The sequence below is a fragment of the Gekko japonicus genome, unplaced genomic scaffold, assembly GCF_001447785.1.
Source record: "Gekko japonicus isolate JY-2015 unplaced genomic scaffold, Gekko_japonicus_V1.1 scaffold455, whole genome shotgun sequence".
Taxonomy (NCBI): Eukaryota; Metazoa; Chordata; class Lepidosauria; order Squamata; family Gekkonidae; genus Gekko; species Gekko japonicus.
In genome coordinates, this window is record NW_015166436.1 from 818,710 (window position 1) to 845,249 (window position 26,540).

At 46.5% G+C, this 26,540-nt stretch overlaps 1 protein-coding gene across 1 annotated transcript in view; it reads left to right on the forward strand.

Moving 5' to 3' along the window:
- LIMCH1 (LIM and calponin homology domains 1) overlaps positions 1–26,540 on the forward strand; it is a 298,071-nt gene that overhangs the window by 103,362 nt on the left and 168,169 nt on the right. The window contains 1 exon segment of the mRNA XM_015411892.1: positions 18,770–18,839. Within this exon segment, the coding sequence (XP_015267378.1) occupies positions 18,770–18,839 (70 nt within the window).

The following is a 26,540-nucleotide window of genomic DNA, read 5'->3' on the forward strand; positions in this document are numbered from 1 at the left end:
CAGGCTCCACCCCCAAAATCTCCAGGTATTTCCCAACCCAGAGCTGGCAACCCTAGTATCCCCTCTTGTGTTTCCTCTTGTGCAACCAATTTCTGGGCACTTATCATACAGAATGAGGAAAGCACTAGATGTTGCCCCAGATTTTGTGCAAGCAGAACTGTGCTGTCTGTCTATGTTTCTGCTGATGCATCTAAGAACATAAGAACATAAGAGAAGCCAATGTTGGATCAGGCCAATGGCTCAGCCAGTCCAACACTCTGTCACACAGTGGCCAAAACCCAGGTGCCATAAAGTGGAGGAAGGTTCCTTAGGGCAGAAGAAGGCTCTCTGAAGTTCCTCTAGCCTAATCCCATTTGGGTGGTACGGCAGCACAGAAAATTATAAATAAATAAATAAATAAATAAATAAATAAAGCTAGGGTACATGCCAGTATGTGTGAGGAATTTGGTATCTTAGATCTTTAACCTGTCCATTACATATATTCACTCTACCATCATAGTCCCCAGTGAAAGATTATATCATTTCCCAACCATTCCTTGGTTATACTGCATAGATCAGAGATGCAAACATAAATCTTTGGTCAAATACCATCATATTTCCCAAGGGCCGTTGGTGTTCATATCCAAAAGCAATGGGTTGAATCCAACTAGCTTTTCCACCAGTGAAAAAGGGAAGAGCGAGGACGTACCATCGATTTATACAGGGTCATTATGATACTGGCTGATTTGTTTTCAATTCCCTTCCTAATAATCCCCAGCACAGCGTTGGCCTTTTTAATTGCAGTCACACACTGTCTTGACATTTTCATTGAGTTATCTACTACGACTCCAAGATCTCTCTCTTGGTCAGTTTCTGCCAGTTCAGACCCCATCAACGTGTATTTATAGTTAGGATTTTTTGCTCCAATGTGCATCACTTTGACCTTGGCCACATTGAACCAAGGATCCAAGCCAACATTTTCTAATGTGAAAGGCTAAGAAAAGTGGAGAAGTTGATCCATGGCGTTATAGGTGCCAGCTGATCAGTGCTGTGCACATCTAGCCTTTGCTGCAAACTGGCACAGCTGGTTTCCCCTGAACTTGAATGTTCTTGAGTGTGCTTCCACAGTAGCTGTGTGGCTTAAGTTTTGTGCATCTGTATGCACCCGTAAACATTCTTTATTTTATTATTAATTCAGATTCCTAACTGTTATAAAAGTGCCTGTATGTGATAATTTAATGTTTGAAACACACACCTTTGAATGGTGTGTGTTCCTGGTTAAACATCTGGCCCTTGGCCAATTGTGCATTTGGAAGAAAAGTGTTTTGCTAATAGAGAAATAAGCTACTGCTCAGCCCCTACTGCTCTATTAATTTCATGCTGACCGATTGATGGACCTTGGAACAAAGAAAAAAAAATCCCTGCTTGTCTGGGGGAAAAAACAAACACTTTGCCTGACTAGTCCTGCTTGGAAATCTAGCTCTTCCTATGGACATTGATCTGATGGTCTACCACAGGACCCAGGATAATCTGCAGGCTCCCTACTGGCCAGGAAGCACCCCCTGGCCATTTTGAGTCAGAAGAGTGATGTGGGGAGAGACAGAAATCCTTTATGTCCATGTAAAGGTAAAAGGTAAAGGTTCCCTTGCTCGAAAGCCAGTCGAGTCCGACTCTAGGGTTGCGGTGCTCATCTCTGTTTCAAAGCCGAAGAGCCAGCGCTGTCCGAAGACGTTTCCGTGGTCATGTGGCCGGCATGACTAAACACCAAGGCGCACGGAACGCTGTTACCTTCCCACCGAAGTGGTACCTATTTATCTACTTGCAATTTCTTGCTTTCGAACTGCTAGGTTGGTAGGAGCTGGAACTAGAGATGGGAGCTCACTCCGTCATGCGGCACCCGGGTCTCGAACTGCTGAACTACCAACCTTCCACAGCCTGCAGTCCATGTACTGCAGTCCTAATTCAAATGCTGGGCGACTGAGTGCTGATGTGAGACTGGCTGACCAAAAGTCAAGCTGGGGAACCCAGACATGTCCTGCAGGAAACCATAACGTGTAGATTGACCCTTGCAGTCTTACTGTACTGGCTTGCCAGCTTCTGGAATCAGGTTACAGTGGCTGATTTCACACTAGAGCTGCCTCGCTGTTGCGCCGCTGTTTGCCCCGGTTCTATTGGTCAATTTCACACCCGAAGCCGCGCGGCTGATTTTGACCCGCGGCTTCGCCTAATTTCCCCCCCGCAGTTTCGTGATCCTGTTTTTTGAGGATCAACTAAACTGCGGAGGAAATCGGGCGAAGCCGCGGGTCAAAATCAGCCGCGCGGCTTCGGGTGTGAAATGGACCAATAGAACCGGGGCAAACGGTGGCGCAACAGCGAGGCAGCTCTAGTGCGAAATCAGCCAGTGTCTCTTGCTGCTTCTCAAAGATAACAAGGCAAAAGGGGGTCTCCAAAGTCCAGCGTCATTCAATCTGAGGTCAGGTTTTCCAGTAATCAATTAAGGCAGTGTCAGCAGTTCAGCATCTAATGTGCTTGTTGCGTCCACACCCCAAACTGTCTCTCGGGAGACTTTATAGCTGCACACCCAAATGTCACACAAACAGCCAGCTTCTCAGGAGCAGTCCTGTAAAGACTCATCTTCACTATCAACAGGCAGCTGGCGTCGAGCCAAGAGACATGCACTTTGCCTCCTAGCCTGTAACTCTGTTCTCAGACTTCTTCTGCGGTGTTCCAAAGTTGCAGGTGTTTCTGGAGGGCTGGAAGTGGCTAACTGACCTTTGCCTGTAGGATTAGAGCTAGAGGGTGGAGGTGATTCTGAACCAGGTTTTAGCTGCAAGTCCTGGCATGCCTGCACCTCATTCCCCTACTGGTCAGCTGCTGTTGACTCTGGACTGACTACACAGGGCCTTTCCTCCTCTGAGGAGTCCTCACTGTTGCCGAGCCCTGGCTGACCCATGACTGGATTATCTGGCAGCCTCCATGGAGCATTTTGGCAGACTGCCTTCCTTCAGCGTATCAGAAGTGACGTGTGCATTATTTTAAAATGTCTGTGTGCTCTTCTGACTTGTTACTTTTTTCTATTTAAGAAAAGAAGAAGTAGCTGTAGTGGAGGGAATGGGGTGCAGGGCACTTAATCCTTTCCCTGCTTCCTGATTCCCAGCTCCAAATATCCCCCTACCAGAAGGAGAGCTTCTTGGATACTACTGAATGAAAAGATAGTACAGTGATTCAGCTTTACCTGAGAGCCAGTCTGGTGTAGTGGTTAGAGCAGCGGTTTTTTTGTAGAAAAAGCCCAGCAGGAACTCATTAGTATAATAGGCCACAATAGCAGAAACTCATTAGCACATTAGGCCACACCCCTGACAGCACCACTCATTAGCATATTAGGCCGCACCCCCATGTTACCAGAATTGTGGTCATCCAGCCACACCCACCTTTTGCTTCTTATTCCGTTTACCTTGTTGGTTGTCAAAACCCAGAGCTTTTGCATGTTAGGCCATACACCCCTAATGTAGCCAATCCTAATGAGTTTCTGTTTTTGGGTGTGGCCTATTATGCTAATGAGTTCCTGCTGGGTGTGGCCAACTCAGGAGCCAGCTGGAACTCCGTTCCTGTGCGTTCCTGCCGAAAAATAGCCCTGGGTTAGAGTATCAGACTGGAGACGAGAGTACCAGTCTGAGAGGCTCCAGTTTCGAATTCCTGCTCTACCGTGGAAGCTTGCTGGATGCCCTTGGGCCAGTCGCACACTCTCAGCCTGACCTGCTTCACAGGGTTGTTGCAAGGATAAAATGGAGGCGAGGAGAAGGAGGTCAGCCATGTTGGGGAGAAAGGCAGGGTATAAATGAAGCAAATAAATATTTGTAGCAGATGTGTGTATGGGAAGCATCCAGAGCCTTCCCTGTATGTTGAACAGCTGGATTAGAGGGTGGGTGGGGCATTACGATACTGTGTCCCCAGCTAGAAGCAATTGAATGAGCCACAAGGGAAAACCAGGCTGTAAATATTTTGGTATAGCCAGTTTGGTGTAGTGGTTAAGAGCGCAGATTCTAATCTGGGAGAAATGGGTTTGATTCCCCACTCCTCCACTTGCACCTGCTGGATGACCTTCAGCAAGCCATAGTTCTGTCAGAGCTGTCCTTGCCCCACCTACCTCACAGGGTGTCTGTTGTGGGGAGAGGAAGGGAAAGGAGTTTGTAAGCCGCTCTGAGACTATGAGTGAAGGGCGGGGTAAAAATCCAATCTCCTCCTCCTCCTCCTCCTCTTCTTCTTCTTCTTCATAAATAAATTAATTAAAATTCTTGTTTGTTGGAGGTGGTGGGAACTGTTTAATCCTGTCACTGAAGAAGCTAGCCTTCGTACACTCACAGTACCTTCAACAGGGAAGGCATATTGTAATATTTGATATGGATATTCTACAGCACCATAATACCTCATCAAGTGCAAAGGATATACTTATCTATTTAGGGAATTTTTATGCCAGCTCTCCTGGGGAACCAGCCTTGTTTAAACATTCCCTTAAAACAATTCAAAGGAGTCGGTTTTGTGGGGTTGTGCTGGGGACTCTTATGGAATGGGAGATCTGTGGAACTTGCCATCTTGTGCGAACGGTGCTCTGTTTTCCCGCAGTTGTTCGGTTCCGAGGTTGTGCCTGGGAAAGGAATGTGCACTGTAGCAGTACAACCTATCTGAGAGTGCGAAAAACCTTTGGAGAGGCTGTTCTTCTTTCTGGGTTTAAAGAGAATGCACTTCTGTTTTTCATAACATTACCAGCTCCAATTGTTAACGCAGCTGTGCTTAGGCGCGAACCTCTTTGTTTTCTAAGGAATGATTTCATGGCTTCTGGCACGGTGATTTGGATTGACTATTACTGCACACAGCAGTTTCCGCAAGAGCCAGAACGAGAGGCAGTTCCCATTGTGTTTCTTTTCATTTTGCTCTTGAGTTAGTGTTACTGTAAAAGAGATCACAGTTGCTCTGAGTCTTTCCGCTTCTCTCCCCGTCCTGCAGTTTTGCCAACTTTCTCAGTGGAGGGTTTTTTTTGTTTTTCTGCTGGTGGTAGAATGTAACTCCTGCAGAGTGCATGGATAAAGCAGTGATATTTTTTGTTACCCCCTTGGGCTTTTCAAGGCAAGAGACATTCAGAGGTCCCAGTCACACGACGAATTTGCCTTGGGAGAGGCACGACTGCTGGGTGGATTAAACGGGCGCGATCAGGGCTATTTTTGGGCAGGAACGCACATGAACGGAGTTCCGGCTGGCTCCTGAGTTGGCCACACCCAGCAGGAACTCATTAGCATAATAGGCCACACCCAACAGCAGAAACTCATTAGGATTGGCTACAGTAGGTGGGTGTGGCTGGATGACCACACTTCTGGCAACACGGGGCTGCGGCCTAATATACTAATGAGCTGTGGTGTCAGGGTGTTGTCTAATATGCTAATGAGTTCCAGCTGTTGGGTGTGGTCTATTATGCTAATGAGTTCCTGCTGGGCTTTTTCTACAAAAAAAGCCCTGGGCGCGATCATACGGAAACATCTGGGAAGCGTCCCCCACCCGCCCCCAGCCCGTAGCTTACCGCCGAAGATCCGGAGTTAAAAAGTACCGCCCACGAGCTACTAGCAAACGGTTTGTCTGATTGCCCCAGTGCGCTCCTTTTGCCCCGTTCAAACGCTGCAAGAACCACGCGCCGACGAAAACAACGCGGTTTGCCGCCGCCGCGTCTGATAGCGTTGCAGCGGCTCAAATTGCGACAGCGCTAATAGCCACGCCTCCTCCCTGCGTTATCTGGCCCGTGTGACCGGGGCCAGAGGTGGTTTTCTATCACCTGCCTCTGCATAGCGACCCTGGTGTTCCTCGGGGATCTCTTGTCCAGTTACTGACCAGGGCCAACCCTGCTTAGCTTCCGAGATCCAGGGCTATTTTTGAGCAGGAACGCACAGGAACGGAGTTCCAGCTGGCTCCCAAGTTGGCCACGCCCAGCAGGAACTCATTAGCATAATAGGCCACACCCAACAGCAGAAACTCATTAGGATTGGCTACATTAGGGGTGTGTGGCCTAACATGCAAAGGAGTTCTTGCTACAAAAAAAGCCAAGAGTTTTGACAACAAACAAGGTAAACGGAATAAGAAGCAAAAGGTGGGTGTGGCTGGATAACCACACTTCTGGTAACGTGGGGGTATGGCCTAGTATGCTAATGAGCTGTGCTGTCAGGGTGTGTGTGGCCTAATATGCTAATGAGTTCCTGCTGTTGGGTGTGGCCTGTTATGCTAATGAGTTCCTGCTGGGCTTTTTCTACAAAAAGAGCCCTGCCAAGATCTGATGAGGTCAGGCTAACCGTGGCCACCCAGGTCAGGTAAATCTAGCCACTGCCTTTTCAGTCATTTTTCCTGCTGTGGGGTCCACCGGCTTGTATCTTAGCAGTCAGCTCAAGATTCGAAGCCTTCTGCAGATGGAAGTGTCTCAGCCATTTCTGTCAGAATAAAGCCCCTGAGGCTGGAGAAAGGTTTCAAACTTGACTGAGCCCGGCGACAGGGTCCAAACTGCTGTGAGCGATGCTATGGAGTGTTGCTTGCTTTGTGTAGCGATATCTTTTTATTGTGGGTTTCCTCGCACTTGCTCCACACCATGGGCTACCCCCAAGCAGATCATGGAAATGCACAATGGGGTAAGGGATGCTTTCTAGCTCAGACTGGGGAGGCCTGTGAGCGAGACAAACCAGTGTGCAGATTATTTAGAAAATCTTGAGAGGAAAAAAGAGACCTGCTGTAACTTTAGAGCCTTAGTGATAGATTTTAGGCGATGAGACCAGGCTTAAAGTCGAAAGATTTGGCACCACCATAGTTCCACTTCCTGGAAAGATGATTTGTCATATGAGAATTAGAGACCAGAAAATGTCTAAGAAATTAATCATTGCTGTGAGGAATTAATGGAAATGAGCCCAATGGGAAAAGGTTCCTTTGTCCCAAATTTAGAAAATTATTTGAGATCTAGACATAGAGATTAAGACAAACATTAGCAGGATACTATATTTTAAGGATGTTCAGCTCAGTTCAATGCTTATTTTGTGAGGTGAATGTGATGGAAAATGAACTTCTGGTAGGTAGCAAAATAGCTGTGATTTGGGATGCTGAAATCTCATCTCAGCCATAAACTCACAGGGTGGCTCATGACAAGGCGTTTGTGTAACAGCAAAAATGAAGTAAAATGCAGAGCTGGATGCATTTAGTTCTGAGAAATATTTTACTAGATAAAAACTAGGGAAGGGTTACATGTAACAGTCTTATCTACACCATCTTGTCCACATTGCGGTGTCTTCTCTAACAACTCAAGAACAAAGGGAGGAAGATCTGACAAATTCAGTTCCAGCAATACTTTATCCTAGCAGGCTTGAATACAATCATTCATTATAGATTGAAATACTGGAAATGTCAAAGAGATTGAGCTAGTTTCTACTCATGAATTTTGGGGATGTTGATGTACCATATGGGAGCCAAGTAACGTTAGATCCGAAGGTTCTCTTCCACTAATGGTGAAACCTCCTTCCCGAGAGCAAGTCCCGTTCCACCAGTGGAGGGCCCCTTGCACCTGAGGAGGGCTGTACCTGTTAGCGAAACAGAACCATTTGGATCCATCCCACTATTTTTCAGATGATAGGCACCAGCCTGAAGTTTTGATTTAACCTTAACAATGACTTGTTACGATGCATGTGGTAAAGGGGTAACCAATCTACTATTGCAAAAAATAAAAAGTAGCTACAAAGATGGTTCTTGCTCAGTTCTGGAAATCTGGAGCTGCGGTGGCTCATGTGGTTAAGACACTGAACTGCAGGCTGTGGAAGGTCGGTAGTTCAGCAGTTCAAGACCCAGGTGCCGCATGACGGAGTGAGCTCCCGTCTCTAGTTCCAGCTCCTGCCAACCTAGCAGTTCGGAAGCAAGAAATTGCAAGTAGATAAATAGGTACCACTTTGGTGGGAAGGTAACAGCGTTCCGTGCACCTTGGTGTTTAGTCATGCCGGCCACACGACCACGGAAACGTCTTCGGACAGCGCTGGCTCTTCAGCTTTGAAACGGAGATGAGCACCACAACCCTAGAGTCGGATTCGACTGGCTTTCGAGCAAGGGAACCTTTACCTTTAAGGTGCCATTCAGTTGCAGCCAACTTTTGGCAGCCCCAGAAGGTTTCCAAGGTGAGAGATGTTCAGAGGTGGTTTTTGCTTTGCCCTTGTCTGCCTCTGTCTAGCAGCCCTGGATTTCCAGGGAAGGTAACAGCGTTCCGTGCGCCTTGGTGTTTAGTCATGCCGGCCACATGACCACAGAAACGTTTTCGGACAGCGCTGGCTCTTCGGCTTTGAAATGGAGATGAGCATCGCAGTACTAAAGTCGGATTCGACTGGCTTTCGAGCAAGGGAACCTTTACCTTTACCTTTATAAAGATGGTTCTTGCTCAGTTCTGGAAATCTGTATCTGTCTACAATTACAGAATGATTAAAAAGGGTACTGGATGTCTCTGAAGTAGATGAAGAAGAAGAAGAGAAGAGATTGGATTTATACCCCGCCCTTCACTACCCAAAGGAGTCTTAGAGCAGTTTACAATCTCCTTTCCCTTCCCCTCCCCACAACAGACACCCTGTGAGCAGTGTTCCCTCTAAGCTGAGTTAGTGTGAGCTAGCTCACAGTTTTTTAGCCTCCGGCTCACACATTTTTGTCCAAGCTCAGGAAGGATGGCACCGGAGCAAACTAATTCATGCAGTAGCCAAATCGCTCACTCACAGGCTGAATGCCCGTAGCTCACAAAGTAGAATTTTTGCTCACAAGACTCCACAGCATAGAGGGAACATTGCCTGTGAGGTAGGCGGGGCTGAGAGAGCTCTTTTGAGAACTGCTCCTGAGAGAACAGCTCTGAAATAACTTGTAACTGACCCAAAGTCACACCAGCAGCTGCATGTGGAGGAGTGGGGAATCTAAACCCAGACCTCCCAGATTACAGTCCACACTCCTAACCACTACACTAAACTAGATAAGCCAATAGATGAACTATGCATTTTAGTTTATTTAGGACAGAAGGGTGTGTGTGTGACATGGTGTAGCCCAATCTCATCAGATCTCGGAAACTGAGCAGGGTCATTACTTGGATGGGAGGCCCCCCAAGGAAGACTCTGCAGAGGAAGGCGATGGCAAACCACCTCTGCTTCTCACTTGCCTTGAAAAGCCCTTGCTGGGGTTGCATTAAGTCAGCTGTGACTTGACAGCAGGGCTAGAGAAGTGGACACCATTTGCTCTCTACCAGCACTCCTCTCAGTGTAGGCATAGAAGGCTGGAAAGGTTTGTTGATACCAACATGAAGTGCATTAGGCAAGCAGGATGGAAAGAGCCTGGCCTGAAATCTGGTTACAAAATTAAGTCAGTGCTGTCATTTGGCAGGAAAGCACAGTTCAGAGGTCAAAAGGAAAGGCAACGTGTTTTGGTCTCCATCTCAGGCTTGCTTAGTCTGGAAATTTTAATCGGGAGGGATGTTTGGCAGGTCAAGAGGGATGCATTAAAGTCTGGCTGCTGCGTGTCCAAGATAGATGCGTGCCCTGTAGCATGGAGTGACTTCTGTGTCGCCTCTGGCCCTCTAAAAGCAGCCCTGGCGCAGCGGAATACTATAAAATATGGTGCAGAGAATCACGCAGACCAATTCCATGAAGGAGATTTTGCCCAGGAATCCAGCCAGATTGTTTTTGCAAATTTTGCCTGCCTGTCACTTAAAGCTAGATTAACCCTACTGGCAAATGTTTGAACAGATGTTTTTAATTTTACCAGTTTGTTTTAAAGTGGTGATTCACTGTTAATACCAAGTAGTCTCTTTTAAAAAAGCATTTAATGAGTGATCAAAACAGTGCTTTTAGCTGGCATTTAAAGTTGAACATTGAGAGAGACTGCAGTTAACAGAAACAAAGTCTAGCGTGGTCTCTCAAATCGGTAGAGGAAGCTCCCCCCCCCCCCGAAACTTGTGAACTGTGTTCTGTTTCCTTTATTATTACAGAGAGACTGTTTATAGATACCTAGACGATTAAATAAGTCTGGAGTATTCTTTCTCTGCAGTTATATAAAGATTTCACTTGAATTTTCAAATCCACTCACTGTCCATTTTTGAGACGATTAAATAAGTCTGGGGTATTCTTTCTGTGCAGTTATATAAAGATTTCACTTGAATTTTCAAATCCACTCACTGTCCATTTTTGAAAAATAGTGTAACACTGAAAATCACAAGGGTGTTTTTTGATTGATTAACCAACAGATTTTTACGAATTTGAGAAGTGTAAACAAAAGATCTATAAACTGTATTACTTATATATAACACGTGCGTTGTGAGTTATTTCATCTTTTAATACACACAACATTCCTAGAAAAAGCCAGCTTATTTATTTATTTGTTTGTTTGTTTATTAGAAGATTTATATCCTGCCTTTGTTCTTGGTTCATGGTGGTTTAGTTTTACTTGTGGGAGACTGAAGGAAAGAGGAAAAAATGGGTTCAGAATCAATGTTGAAATTCATTGTGGAACTTTGTCTGCCAGGTTATGCTGATTATATACATGGTCTGCTAATTGCTTGGATGTTTAAAAATCTTGTAACTGCAATTGAATACCGGCTTTGGAAGATGTTTCAGCTCCATTCACGGGGCTGTAATTGTCAACTATTATCTTCTGTTCAGTCTGTGATCGAGTGTAGCGGGTTTTTAATTGGTTAATTTGCCACCGCAGATGATTAACAGTAGTTCTGCCAAATAGCCGCCCGGCTCCTAGCTAAGGAGGTTCTTGTTCCTGCCAAATACTTAAGCTTCACTGTTGTGGCCACATAACAGCTCTGTTTGTGTGCGCCAAAAGCAGGTAGTTTTGTCTTTGTAGGATGAATGTGAGTGACCCGCGTTCTAAGGTGACCGACGGCCGGCAATTTCCTGAGATTTCCTCGGGTGTATATCGAGATGCCAAGCTCTTATTGGCTTCGGGGATTTGGCTCCCCTCCAGCCGGAGGGGAGATGTTGAGTCTCATTAGGGATGGAGACCTAAGTTCAGGCGAGGACATTGGAAGTGGTTTTGCGTGTGCCTGTGTGTTAGGCTGCGCTTGTAACCTGGTACGTTTGGTTTGTTGAGATACGGTGAGAAAACTAGTATAGTGTGGCAGAAGGTCTGCAAAAAGGGAAACTGTGCATCAAGTGAAAACTATGCAAAGTTCCAGCCAGAATGAGCATTCTCCGTAACAAACTTGGAGAAATGTTAGCTGGAGGGCAGAAACAGAGGTGTAAATAGCTCTTTCCTACCAAAGCCGGGATCCAAAGAGTGAGCTCGGGCTTAGCCAAAGGCTTCGGCATGCCTAGTGGAATTTTTGACCAATTCGTACGAATGGCAGAGCCCCTGAGACACTGGGCTGTTTTGAAGGCTCTGGACAGTATCCAAAGTGGATTTACCACCTGCGATGGGAGGGGATGGGGGCGCTACTCTTTGACGCATGCATTCCCAAAGGCTCCTTAGGTAAGGGGCACTCAGCTACGTGGTTCTTTTGAATCCAGGTTTATGACTGCAGCGGGCTGAACCGTTACTTAAGAGGAAGTGTCATTCAACTCCGTAGAACGTACTTCCTCCCCCTTCCCCCATTTATAATGTTTTTGAAACGACAGTCAGTAATATCATTGCCTTGACTCCCGTGGCCCAGCCTAGTCCGATCTCTCAGATCTCAGAAGCTAAGCAAGGTCGGCCTGGTTAGTACTTGGATGGGAGACCAGCAAGGAATACCAGGGCTGTGATGCAGGCCACGGCAAAAGAGCCAGTTTGGCGTAGTGATTAAGTGTGCGGACTCTAATCTGGGAGAACTGGGTTTGAGTCCCCACTCCTCCACTTGTACCTGCTGGATGACCTTGGACAAGCCATAGTTCTGGCACAGCTGTTCTTAAAAAAGAGCAGTTTCTGTCAGAGCTCTCTCAGCCCCACCTACCTCACAGGGTGTCTGTTGTGGGGAGGGGAAGGGAAAGGAGTTTGTAAGCCGCTCTGAGGCTCCCTTGGGTAGTGAATGGCGGGGTATAAATCCAGTCTCTCTTCTCTCCTCTCTCTCCACCTCTGTTCGTCTCTTGCCTTGGAAACCCTGCAGAGTTGCCGTAAGTCGCCTGTGACTTGAGAGCAGTTTCCATCACCAACACCAGTGTCCCAAGAGATCAGCACGTCTGCCCCTCCCACAAACCACCTCTTAATTATCCGTCCCTCTTGAACCCAACTCAGCTAGGCCTGCCAGTCCCCAGGGGTTCTCCCAGTTTTTGGGTCTTCTACACACTGTCAGCCAGGCTGGCCGGTGGGAACCCCCCCCCCCCAAGCCACATCCCTGTGTGACATCCCCAATGTGATGATGTCACCCAGAAGTGACATCGTCATGCCAGGGAGTCACGCAGGGATGCTCTGGTTTAAGGGCAAAACTCTATGGTTTTAAGCTGGTTTTACCATAGAGTTTTGCCCTCAAACCAGAGCATCCCCCACACAACATTCCCTGTGTGATGACATCACTTCTGGGTGATGTAATCAAATCAGGGACATCCCGGAACGCCCCCCCCCCAATCCCCCCACCGGAGCGACGAGGGGACCTGGCAACCCTAGACTCAGCCCACTGTCTCACGGCTGAAAGAGGAGGGGCGGAACAGGAAAGAGCGTGTGAGTGGGAGAGCATTTAGAACGCTTTCTCTCTCTCGTCATGGAACCCAGGCCTGGAGTCGGTCTGGCTCAGACTATGTACGGCATACTTCCCAGCAACCCTGACAGTAAGTCCACAGAAATCATTGGCCCTGTTAGTCCACTTGCCCGCACAGCATATGCCAGCTATTTTGGGCACATTGGTCTGGAAAGGGGAACAAATGCCCACAAACCCTTCCTGTTTAAACTTTCAGTCCAGTGGTTCTGTAGAAGCCTGGCGTTGCAAGGAGGAGATGACGGGTTAATGTTGTAAGAAGCCGAAGCCCGTGTGCATGTTCTTTTTACAAGCTGGTCAGATTGGAGGTTTGTCTCTGTTTTTACTTTGCCTTAATCCTACTCCTTCATTACAGCCAGGGCTATTTTTGGGCAGGAACGCACAGGAACGGAGTTCCGGCTGGGTCCCAAGTTGGCCACGCCCAGCAGGAACTCCTTAGCATAATAGGCCACACCCAACAGCAGGAACTCATTAGGATTGGCTACATTAGGGGTGTGTGGCCTAACATCCAAAGGAGTTCCTGCTACAAAAAAAGGCCCTGGTTTTTGACAACAAACAAGGTAAACAGAATAAGAAGCAAAAGGAGGGTGTGGCTGGATGACCACACTTCTGGTAACATGTGGGTGCGGCCTAATGTGCTAATGAGCTGTGCTGTCAGGGGTGTGGCCCAATATGCTAATGAGTTCCTGCTGTTGGGTGTGGCCTATTATGCTAATGAGTTCCTGCTGGGCTTTTTCTACAAAAAGAGCCCTGACAGCCATTTCTTTAAGAACAGACCGGTGCTTCACAGTGCAGTTACGGGCTCATGGTGTGTTCCCAAGGAAACCTCTCTTGCTCCTAACTGATTAAGCAACAAGAAGATGTTCGGGAGAAGTCCCTTGGGAAAATAGGCCTTGGGCCCTGATCAGAATATATATAGATGGTTTGTGTAAAGTGCCGTCAAGTCGCAGCTGATTTATGGCAACTCCAGCAAGGGGCTTCCAAGGCAGGTGAGAAGCAGAGGTGGTTGGCCATTGCTTTCCTCTGCAGGGTCTTCCTTGGGGGTCTCCCATGCTTAACTTCCTGCCTAGCTTCTGAGATCTGACTACAGACCTCTGACTGTTCCAAGACCGGGCTACGGCAGGCTGCCTTCTCTCCCATATATAGGTTGCAGGAACTGAATAAAGTGAACGTCACTCTGTGTATGTTTGCTATGGAATGACATATTCAGTTTGGTTTTCACTAAACTATCCAAGTTGGACTCTAGTCATACATGTTTGTGTATTTGTAAGAGTTCAAAACAAACATGCCTGTTTTTCTTGTTTGGGCGATGTTCAAAATGGGGCTTTAAAAGATCAGGAGTAAACAGAAAGCTTTGCAATGCAATCCCGTGGACAGTTATTCCACTGAAATCAGTTGGTTTAGTTCAGGAGTAGTGCTGCACAGGATCGCATTTTTAGTTTCCCTTGGGTGGGGGTGGGGAGGTCCTGAATTCGAATTATACCAGAAAGCCCTGGTTTAGTCATTCCCTTCTCCCTGCTGTGAGGGAGCACAGGAACTCTGTGCATATGGGGACCTGATTTCTCTTTGGGGAAGTGGCAAATCTGGGAAAGGGGGGGGGGATCCAAATGATATTAATTCTGCCTCTTTTCTAAAAAGTTCAGGTCGGTATATGTAGCTGACCCCTTCCCCTCCTCCTCTTGCCGTTCTCCTCCGGGCAATTCTGCGATAGAGCATAGGTACCAAATGGCCAGGGGTCGATTCGGGGGGGATCGCCATTCCCCCGGGTGAGGGGCGGGGGGCGGGGCATACGACGAAGCCCCACCCCCTGCTTCCGGTCGGGGTAAAATGGCGATTTGACGCACCCTGTAAGTGCTCAGGGTGGACGGGTGTTCCTTACAGCAGTTTGGACTGTATTTTGGTCCAACGCGGCTTCCCCCAGGCAGGGGGAATGACTGGCAGGGATCAAGACCCAAGAGGGAGTTGAGATTGGTGTGATCAAGTCTTGGAGGAGGCTTGTATTACACTTTGATCCCCTCTCCCCAAGCGGGCGAGCACATTAAGGGGGTGTGGCCTTATGACACACTTCCAGTGATGTCAGGGGGTGTGGCATATGCTAATGAGTTATGCTAATGAGTCCCCCTAGCTCTTTTTCTACGAAACGACCCCTGCAAATGGCCATTCAGCTTTGTGGATGAGTGGGGATTTGAAGAACTTGGGGCTCTCCAGAGCTCTTTTGACTACGCCATACTGGCTTCCACACTCACTTTCCTCCCTAGGAGTGTTCCTCTACCGCACAGTTTCTCTCCCAGAAGAGAGATATCGCTAACGATCCTGATTTTCAGTACGTTCTGCGTTCAAATCATGGCATTGTACTCCGTGAGGCAGTTGCATTATTATATTTTCTGTAAATGCAAAGGACAGCTTTGTATCCTGCTTGCTTTCAGGCCACTTATTTCATATGTTGAAAGAGAGACGCTTGGACCATATCGTTTATAGGTTTTGGTAACTAAACAACTCTCTTGAAATAGCCAGTTTGCTTTGAAAGTACTACTTCAAAGAGGGGGAGAAATGCTGAGGCTATTTTGTTGCTCAACAAATAATGGGTTCCCCCCCCACCCCTCTTGGCCTTCTTCCTCTTCCTGCTTCCTCCTAAGCCTTCTTTCCAGTTGTGAACAGTGGTGGCCTGACCACATTTTTTTTCATTTCCTCCCATTGCAAGGCTGGAGCCCTGTCATTCCTATTCTTCTTTGCATCTGACTTAACCTGCAAATGCAAACATTTTTTAAATATATATATATTTATTTCAAGCAGCTCTTGATGTTTTGTATTCAGGACTGGGCTTTTTTGGGGGGAGGAATTGTTTGTTCCTGAAATCTGGGGGGGGGGGGGGGAGAATCCTGCAGTTAAGTTTCACAGTTATGCAGCCTTAAAGATCTCTGCAGGTTCCCATCTGTATACCTGATTCAGCAGTCTTTTCCACTGTGGCAAATTCAGGAAGTAGGTTAAAGGATTAGAAATTTTTTAAATAAAGTGTTGGTTGGTGGTAATGTCATTTTCCTGGTTGGGAAAAAAATATAAAGGGATTATTTGCATACATGTTAATTGAACAGGCTATACTGCTTGCAGAAAGAAACTTCTGTTCTCATGTTGTCATTTTTTAAAAACAAGATTTTCCCCCTTCCAGATACAAATATGTTTTTGAAAGCAGGTGGCCAATATTGCAGACATCTCAGAAGCCTCAGAAGTGATTTCCAGGGATATGGGGCAGGGCTTCTGTACGTAGATGTTTAATAGCCCATGGCAATTAAAACCAGAATGAATTATGCAGGTAGGCTCTATACTCCTTTATGCAGTGTTGCAGAACTTGGCTATACCGGGCTCAGGATTTTAATACTTTTCATGTAGAAAACACACAGGAGATTCTGAGGAACATTAGTGTGCTAATGGCAGTTATCACTTATGAACTTGGGATGTTGCTGTCACCATCAGTGCACACTTTTACCTTTGGATTACCTTTGCCTGTTTTCCAACAATGGGAGTGAAGACTGAATGTAGAAACCTGTGTGTGGGGGGATGGATGTCTAAGGCTGTGAAATTAGAACATTGGTCCAGTTTGGCCAGATTTCTGTTTGTTTACATGGTGGAGGAGTGGGAGTATGTCTGCCTCTTCACACTGTGCACTGCCCAATCCGGTCCTGTCTGTGGGCCTACATGATCCAGTTTGGTGCAGTGGTTAGGAGCGCAGACTCTAACCTGGGAGAACCGGGTTTGATTCCCCACTCCTCCACATCCAACTGCTGGTGTGGCCTTTGTCGGTCACAAGTCCTCTCAGAGCTGTTGTCTCAAGAGCAGTCCTCGAAAGAGATCTCTCAGCCCCACCTACCCCACAGGCAGTGCTCCCTCTAAGCTGTGGAGTCTTGTAATCAAACATTCTACTTTGTGAGCTACCGGCATTAAAGTGGCGAGCAGGAAATTTGGCTACTGCATCAATTAGTTTGCTCTGGAGCCCTCCTTCCTGAGCTAAGACAAAAATGTGTGAGCTGGAGGCTAAAAAACTGCGAGCTAGCTCACACTAACTCAGCCTAGAGGGAACACTGCTCACAAGGTGTCTGTTGTGGGAAGGGGAAGGAGATTGTAAACTGCTCTGAGATTCCTTCGGGTAGTGAAAGGCGGGATATAAATCCAATCTCATCTCTTCTTCTCTTCATGTGTTGGGCAGAGGTCTGTATCCTATAGGACCAGCGGTCATGTGATTCTTCTTGTGGCATGAAGTACTTACATTCCAATGCCAACCTTTATGCTACAAACTGTGATGTGTGGGGACTATTTCAGTTTCATAAAGGTAATGTCTTGACTTGGTTCAGACATAACACAAAACCATGGGATCTATGGTTAGTTTGTGAAACTAGAATTGGGTTTACTAATGGTTAATATGCTGATTTACTACAGAGTGCTGTTTTTAATACACGTGTCTCTGAAGCCAGGGAATGTGCGAGGGCAGTTACAAAGAACAAACTAGCATTAATATCTAGGGTTGACAGGTCTTAACTGCTCGCCGGCGGGGGGTAGGAGAGAGCTCTCTGGGAGTGGGGGGCAGGGTGACATTGCTGCACACGATGTCCCTGATGTGATGCAATTGCACAGAAGTGACGTCATCATGCGGGGGATACCGCATGGTGACGCTTTGGTAGTTTGGGCAAAACTCTATGGTCACCATAGAGTTTTGCCCAAAATACCTGAGTGTTGCGACACAACAACCCTGGCGTGATGAAGTCACTTCCGTGTGATGTCATCATTTCGGGGATGTCACGTCAGGGCGTGCAATGTTCCCTCTAAGCTGTGGAGTCTTGTGAGCAGAAGTTCTATCTTGTGAGCTACTGGCATTAAAAGTTGTGAGTGAGCGATTTTGCTACTGCACATATTAGTTTGCTCTGGAGCCCCATCCTCCCTGAGCTAAGACAAAAATCTGTGAGCTGGGGGCTAAAAAACTGTGAGTTGGCTCACACTGAATCAGCTTAGAGGGAACACTGGTGGGGATTCCCTGCTGGCCAGCTGGCCAGTGGTGGGAAGGAGCCTGCAAAATCAGGGGATCCCCCGCTCCCACCTGGGGGCTGGCAACCCTATTAATGTCTGTGTTTGCATGTTACATTAAAATGCAGGTAAGACTAACTGAAATTAATAAGCCAACTTCAAATCACGGTTTCAGATCCTAGTTTAATAGACCTTAACTAACCGCGGTTTTGATAGACCTTAACTAATCGCGGTTAGTGGCGTGGCCTGCTTTCAGATGGCTGTGCTGTGTCTGAACCGAGGTGTTCAGACAGACAATGTGGTTAAGAGTAACAGACTCTGATTTGGAGACCTGGGTTCGATTCCACTGTCCTCCACATGAAGCCAGCCGGGTGACCTTGGGTCAGTCACACAGCTCTTTCAGAGTTCTCTCAGCCCCCCAAAATAAGTCTAGCTCACCATCTAGCATGACACTAATGAGCTAGAACTTACGGCAGACAGACAGTCTTCAGATCTCCTGGCTACACGACACACAACGCCATACGATAATTATTCTTACCGAGCTGTAGACGGTTCCTTAGTTCTTGTGTTCTCCCTTTGTTACTCTTTATTTCTGTTATACCACCAGACTACCAATTCCATTTGAAGTATATTGCCAGACCCAACTTCTGCAGGAGAAAGGTAGAAATAATACACACCAATGGACGTCCATGGGCAAGGAAGAGCAGCAAGAGCAAAATCTCATGGTTGCTCAGATCAGCGATATGTGGCCTATTCATGTCAATGCATTTTCTTGCCATTATGGCTTGTCTCTGTTGTCCCTCTCTTTGTCTGGAGCTTGGATGGTAATTCATGGGTTCAGTGCATACTTTAATTCCACTCATGGTGCCGCATCAGGAAACTCTGTAAACTCATGCCTTGGCAAAGCTAAAGAAATCAATCTGATCTTGACTTGTCTAATTTTTTTGTCCCTAGTTAATTGCCTTCAGGTTTCAAGGTAGTGGCCTGTTGTATTAAGCCCTTGGCATGCTGAGGGAAGGTCAAGTCGTGTGACAGATGAATCATATGACAAACTCTCCTTTTTCACGGCAGGTTGCTGAACACCATCAAACCCGGATTGGTCAAAAAGATCAATAGATTGCCTACTCCCATTGCAGGTCTGGTGAGTATCTGTAACCGAGATGTGTGTGTTGTTTTGCTTACATGGAACTGTTGTGATGGCCGTTTCCCTGACACTTGCAAGTACGTCTTAGACCTGGGCAGCATCTTTGAAAATTCACTTTGATGCTAGTGCTTCTCTTGGGAGAAATTCCAAAGGGCTCTCATCTGGCCACTTTTAGTCTGATGACCTTTTTCCCATCACTCAGGCTGCATTTTCTGTTTTTTTTCTTTGTAAAGTTTAAGGCAAGGCACCTGGGGGGGGGGGTTAGATTATACGTCTGCCTGTTAAAGCAATAAAGATGCTGATACGTGTGTTTAATATTAGGAAAATGTGTAATACATTAGGGAGGACTTCCTGACAGCTATTGGAGCAGCTCCTCAGTGGAACAGGCTTCCTCAGGAGGTGGTGGACTCTCCTTCTTTGGAGGTTTTCAAAGAGAGGCTAGATGGTCGTCTGACAGCATTGCTGATTCTGTGAACTTAGGCAGATCATGAGAGGGAGGGCAGGAAGGGTTGCATCAGTGCTTAGTTCTTGTGGCCCTTTCTTACATGCCCAGGGTAATACCGATTGTCACTTTGGTGTCACAATGGAATTTTCCTCCAGACCAGATTGGCCAAGGATCCTGGGTTGGGTTTTGATTTTTTTTTTTTTTTGCCTTCCTCTGGACATACAGCAGATACCACTGGGGGACTGGGGTGGGGGATAGTTGTGAATTTCCTGTGTTGTGCAGGGATGTAGACTGTATTACTCTTGAGGTTCCTTCCAGCTCTTTGTTTCTATGTTTTCCCTCCTGCCTGGAGGCTGCATCAACTCTTATTCCACTCTTGCCTTCTCCGTTCTTATGGAAGCGCTTTAGAATAGTGAATGTTTCTCTGCTTAACTTGGAATGGGTTTTGAAATGGATTTTGGTGGTTTGTAATAGTCATCCCCCCCTCTCTGCCAGTATATACTCCTTTAATACGTAGCACACGTTTCAGAATTCGAGCACTTGTGTCTTATGGCTCTTAACATTTCAAAATGAGTAATTCCAAATTTCTTGTTTTTAATGTTCTGTAACATTTCCAGGGCAAAGCCATCCATTCATGATATATGAATTTAATATTCTGTTACCACAAAATGATAAAAAAAATGACATCATGCAGAGGAATTAATAAACCAGGGGGGGAAAAGTATGGCTGAAGAGACAAAATATATAACGACAGCCTATTCTTTTATTAGCTGCTCTGTATGTCTGACACCTCAATCTTAAATGGTGGGGTCAACATGAAAGACTGAAGATTGGCCTCGAGCCAAGGGTATAACTTATGCTCGGCATATCACATATGGGCCCACAGTGAGTGAGTTGTCATGTTGCTTTGTGTTGCGTCCACATTAACGTTCAGCAAGTAGAAAAGGAGTAGAGGAGTAGAAAGGAGTAGAGTGGACAGGAGAAAAGAGTAGGCAGGAGTGGGAAAGGTTTTATTTATTTATTTAGATTTAGATTTAGATCCTGCCCTTCCCAAGAATGGGCTCAAGGCGGGCTACAACAATATTTTATAAACAGTAAGCCATTTTTTAAAAATTAAGCAATAAAAACAGTTAAAACAGTTAAAAGATGGGGCATAGCAGCAATTACATATTCAGTGATCCCAGACTGGGAATAATGGGGCCACAGCCTTGGGTCAGTCACAAGCTCTGGCACAGCTGTCCTTGAAAAAGAGCAGTTTGTGTCAGAGCTCTCTCAGCCCCACCTACCTCACAGGGTGTCTGTTGTGGGGAGGGGAAGGGAAAGGAGTTTGTAAGCCACTCTGAGACTCCTTTGGGTAGTGAAGGGCGAGGTATAAATCCAATCTCCTCCTCCTCCTCCTCCTCCTCCTCCTCCTCCTCCTCCTCCTCTTCTTCCTCTTCTTCCTCTTCTTCCTCTTCTTCCTCTTCTTCCTCTTCCTCCTCTTCTTCCTCTTCCTCCTCTTCCTCCTCCTCTTCTTCTTCTATAGGGATTTTATCGGTAGTAGTCTCTCAGGAGTAGAAACTGCAGTAACTGCAGCAGGGAGGCCAATTAATGGAAGCCCGCCGTGCCGCCTCACCTGAAGGTCTGGCAGAACAGGCCCCACGAAACTGTATTAGGTCTCCCAGGGCCCTAGTTGTAACAGTAATGTAGAAACTGGACAACTTTATCATATGGCTGAGAGTAAAGCACTGAACATGCCATGCTGAGGACCTGACTGCACAATAGGTTTTCCTGTACAGGGCCTTGCGTCAGTTGGACAGACGTGTTCAGGGAATTTTGTGCTCACCGAGTACTTCCAGGTCCAATTCAGATCAGAGGCCGTGTCATGTGAAGAGAGGGGACCTGATCTGTCTCTCCTCCCAATCCCCTGCACCATTTTCCTGACCTGAAGGCCTCAGGGGATCACTGTTTGCCGTTTTGAGGAGCTTTAGCATGTACAGATTGGCCTGACAGTAAATTTCCCCACTGGGGCAAAGAGTGGCTCCTCAGGGCTTCTTCAGGTCAGGCTCCGGGGGGGGAGGTTTGGGAGTCCCCCTGAGGACAGCTCCCTACGTTCCTAACTGAAAGTGACCAGGGGTCATTTCACAGAAGAAGAGGTGCAGGAGCTCATTAGAATAACTCATTAGCATAACTTATTTACATATACCATACCCCCTGACATCACCAGAAGTGTGTCAGAAGGCAACACCCACCGCTCAGGCTCCACTTGACTGTTTTGGATTGCTAGCTAATGGGGGGGGGGGGAACGTGCAGATCTGCCCTCACAGAGGAGGGAGAGCTTGTGCCTGAATGAAACCTGGTCTTAAAGGTGCCACTGGACTGTTTTGGATTGCTAGCTATTGGGGGGGACACGCAGATCTGCCCTCACAGAGGAGGGAGAGCTTGTACCTGAATAAACCTTGGCCTTAAAGGTGCCACTGAACTGTTTTGGAAGCTTCTTGCTCCTCGTGGCCCGAGTGAGAGCTGCTGGGAGCAGGGGGTGGGGCTTGTTGCATGTGCCCGCCCCCTGGGCTCCTTACTGCCGGAGCTCCGCTCCTGTGCGCTCCCGCAGGAAATGACCCCTGAAAGTGACCATGGCACTACCTGTGACCTAAAAGGCAGGTAGATCTCTTTAAAGGAGAAGAGTTGTAGGCAGGCAGAGAGGTGCTGAATCCTGCCCCCCCTTGCTGTGCTTGCCCTTGAAATCAACCCCCCCCCGCCATGTTTCTTCTCACTTTTGGTCTTTGAGGCTGACTGGGAAAATGTGACTAGATTACAAGAGGGCAAAGATAACCAGCAGGGGAAGTATTTATTTATTTCCCCCCTTCCCCCCGCACAACAGGCTCAGGGCGGGTTACAAGATGATTAAAAACATACAACTTAATTGAAATGTAATACAACCTTAAAATTGCCTCAGCTATGGGCCTGGCGGAACATCTCCATTTTACAGGCCTCGCAGAACCGCATTAAACCCCACTGTTAGAGAATGAACTTGATATTTTGCTTTATGAACTAGATTTATTACTACACACACAATGGACTGTGCACACACACACACAGGCTCAGAGAACTGTACATTTCAAGTCACCTGTTGTGACATGCAACACATAGAAGGTGCCTACAGAAGCCTTACACGTGAATAAGGTGTAAGTGACAAAGTTACCAGCCTGGTGAAGGAGCACACACCTCCATTATTGTGAGCAGTAAGAAACAACAGCTTTGAGAAGAGACAGCCCCCATTGTAGATCTAGTTGGGATCACGTACAACACATCCATGCTTTGTTCTACATTGGCATTTCCTGTCAAATGGACATTTGTTTCACAAAGAGGATGACCGGCTTGATCAGCACTTCAATGAAACATCCTGACGCCAAGGTTTCACACCTGCCCAGATGTCCTTCTTTGAGTAAGGTATTAGATTTCATATTGACCACTCCTTTAGGCAACCTCCCACTCCTATAGGCCACCCATAGGATGGTTTTTGGGATGGACTAACAGGAAGGTGGGCCAGGAGGTTGGCACCATCAACACCCACCTCCTGGATCCCCGGATAAAGGAAGAGAACCAGTCACATGGTCTCTCTCTCTCTCTCCTACTTGATCAACTAGCTAGCATCCCCCGCAACAACCCCTGTCTGCTTTATACTCCCCTTTTGTCCAGCTTGCTATCCCCAAACCCTTGCCTCTACTTTGATCTCTTGATCTGCAGTCAAGAGACCCCCACACAGTCCTGCTAAGTTCTGGTAGTGTGGATCCCTTTAGTTTTCCATTTCTTCCCCTCTATTCTTCATTGGAACAACCAAAGCTGCAAAGACAGATAAGTATCACCCATCATCACCCTACCTGCTAATGCAGACGTGCTTATTTTAATACTGTATTTCTAAGGAACTTGACTGAATGTGTGAGTGCATCAGTATTGTTTGTATGTGATATATTTTCTTAAGTAAAAGACATTTATTTTAACAACACCAGCCTCGACGCCTTCTCTGGTAACCCTTGGTGGGAACAGGACCTTGGTATAGTTGGCAAGCACCCAGTTTAAAATTTTGCCAATTGCTGTAGATAAAGCCATTCGGCTAACACCACATTAAATTAAGTACCATTGTAATAAATAAACCACATGGACATACAACCGAATTAGAAGAAAATACGAACTATACTTTTAACTATAATGCAAAATATTTACATAAAAATACATGGTGGAAAAAATGAATAATATACATGTAGACAATGCATGAGGTAACAAAATAGACAAGATAACAATATAAATGATACCCTCAAATCTGCATGCACTTATGTTTGTTTGTTTTTTGTTTGTTGGTCACAAAAAAAATTGCTTAAAAAAATATATTAAGTACCCCTCTCCTTTCCCCACACCTTTGCTTTAAAATTTCCTCTCCTGAAAGACTAGGGTTGCCAAGTCTGGCAAACTCACCGGCGGGGGAGGCTTCTCTGGCTCCGGGAGCCGGCTCCGGATGCGCGCGTGCTGCCAGCACGTTGACGGAAGTGACGTGCGACGTCACTCACGTTGGGGGCGTGGCCCAGATCGTCGGGGGAAAACCATATGGTTCCCCCCCTGACGATCTGGGCCACGCCCCCAACGTGAGCAACGTGGCTGCGTCACCTCTGGTGACGCAGCCTTGGGGGGCGGAGTTCCCCCCGGGCCCCCGATTCCGCCACGGCGGAAATCAGGCCTTCAAAGCGGGGGTTTCCCCGCCCCCCGCCCACACTTGGCAGCCCTATGAAAGACCATGCTCTGCCATACCAGTCTTGCCATCATGATGTATCTGTCAACCACTTCCAATTCTTTAAGGTGGTGGGAATGAGGCAGAATACAAGTATTTCAGATAATAAGTGAAATCAAGTTAAGGGCATAAAGCACTGGAAATGGCAGTTATGGTGAGAATGTGGGGGCTTGCAGATGGATTTCAGGCTTGCATTAATATCCTTGAGGGGATAGATCAAGCCCCTCCATGTGCGGTCAGTATAGTAGGAATATTAACTCTATATAAAATTATAACTATTCCTCCACTGAAACTATGCTCTGTACTACACCAGGGGAAATAAGTAGCATAGACCATATACTAGCAGCTGTGCCTTAGCTGTGGGACACTTCTTTCTTTATCAGCCGTAAGATCTTGTTTATAATATAATCTGTACTTGGCTTGGGGGAACAGTATATAATCACTAGGGTGAATATACTAGATAGAAGAATGCATGACTCACTGCATTGTGCAGGAATGAAAATGGTCCTTGGGAAGCCGGGTTTTTTTTTTTACTCCCTAACGTGGGCTGATTAAAAAAATTTTTTTAAACCCTCTGGATTGTTCCACTTAAATCTGGAAGGCTACTTTGGAGGAGCTCTGAAAACGGACTTGAAAAATTTGAATCGGTGGTCAGTAAATCAAATCCAATGCATGCCTTTAACGAGGTTTAAAAGAAAAGAGAAAAAGCTGTCAAATAGCACATTTTGCATTGTAATATTTATTACAAGAACATTGAGTGCGTACATCGATAGAAATGCTTACTCTGATAACTCATGGATTTTGAGCCACTGCTTTTCACAAGATTATATATTGTCTTTCTCCTGGTCAGAAAGGGTGGGATGCAAAGAACTGATTATATTGGAAACAGGTGGAGGTCTCCAGACATCTTGTAGAACAAATTTAACTCTTGTGTCTCTGGGTGCCATTCCATTGAGACTAGGCATGGAAAGGTTTTTCCCAGCTGAATTCTACTTCAAAGAAGCAAACCCTTATGGCCACAAAAGAATCACTGAAAGAAATATATATCTAGAATAAAGAACACTTATATGGTCTCTGCCCTAATAAATGGCCTAACTCAGAATGTACACCTCTCTGCCCCCTGGTAGTGTATACTGACACAGTGTTCCCTCTAAGCTGAGTTAGTGTGAGTTAGCTCACAGTTTTTTAGCCACCAGCTCACACATTTTTGCCTTAGCTCAGGAAGGAGGGCTCCAGAGCAAACTGATTTATGCAGTAGCCAAATTGCTTGCTCACAACTTTAATGCCAGCAGCTCACAAAGTAGCATTTCTGCTCACAAGACTCCACATTTAAAATTTTTGTAATTAAACTATTGTAACTGATTGTGTTGTAATCAGACTATAGTTACTGATTGTACTGGTAAGTTCAATGGGTTGCACATCCAGCCCTCTCTTAGGTCTCGTTTTGTAGATGTAAAGTTGGGCCGAATCCCAATACTCATGGATATGGCCTACCCATTGCGTGTTGTGTGTGAGAGGCTACTCCACAGAAGCATTCCCATGGCATGCAGAAGAAACTTTCCATGACAATATTTTGCACACATGAGCCTATACGGTGTTTTCGATCAGTGCCATTGTATCGAGAGGAAACATTCCAGAAGAAATATGAACTTGGTACGGCCTCAGGTGCTGGAGAAGACTCTTGAGAGTCCCTTGGACTGCAAGGAGATCAAATCAGTCAATCCTAAAAGAAATCAACCCTGACTGTTCCCTGGAAGGCCAGATAATGAAACTGAAGCTCAGATACTTTGGCCACCCAATGAGAAGGGAGCACTCACTGGAGAAGACCCTGATGCTGGGAAAGATTGAAAGTCAAAGAAGACGGGGACGGCAAAGGATGAGATGGTTAGACAGTGTCATAGATGCAACGAACATGAAATTGAGCAAATGTCAGAGGACGGCGGAAGACAGGAGGGCCTGGCGGGATCTGGTCCATGGGGTCGCAAAGAGTCGGACTTGACTGTGCGACTGAACAACAACAACAGCCTCAGAATAAGTCAGGCAATTAGTACATGAGGACTGTCTGCTCAGAGCGATGGATCATCAAGGTCTCAAGCAGACAGCTTTTCCAGCCACGGTTTATCTGAAATCCCTTAACTGGGAGGTACCAGAAACTGAACTCCAGACCTGACCCAAATCCCCTCCCCTGAAAAAAAACCTGCTGCTGGGCCCATTTTTTCCTGCTCTCAAGTGAATTGATAGAAAGGAAATAGAAAAACAGTTTCCTCTCAACCTTTTCTTTTTAAAGAATGGCACACCTGAGGTGAACAGCAGTTTTGTGTTAAGCTTGGTTGTTCCCAAGACCTCTGTGCTCTGACCAAACTGCCCAACTCTTCCAGGCACAAGAATGTTTTATTGAAAGAGAAGGTAGCTCTACTGAGTTGCTCCTGAGCGATGGCCCACACTTGCTGTGTTTCAGCCCTTGGCCTACTCCCAAAAGTTCCATTAATGG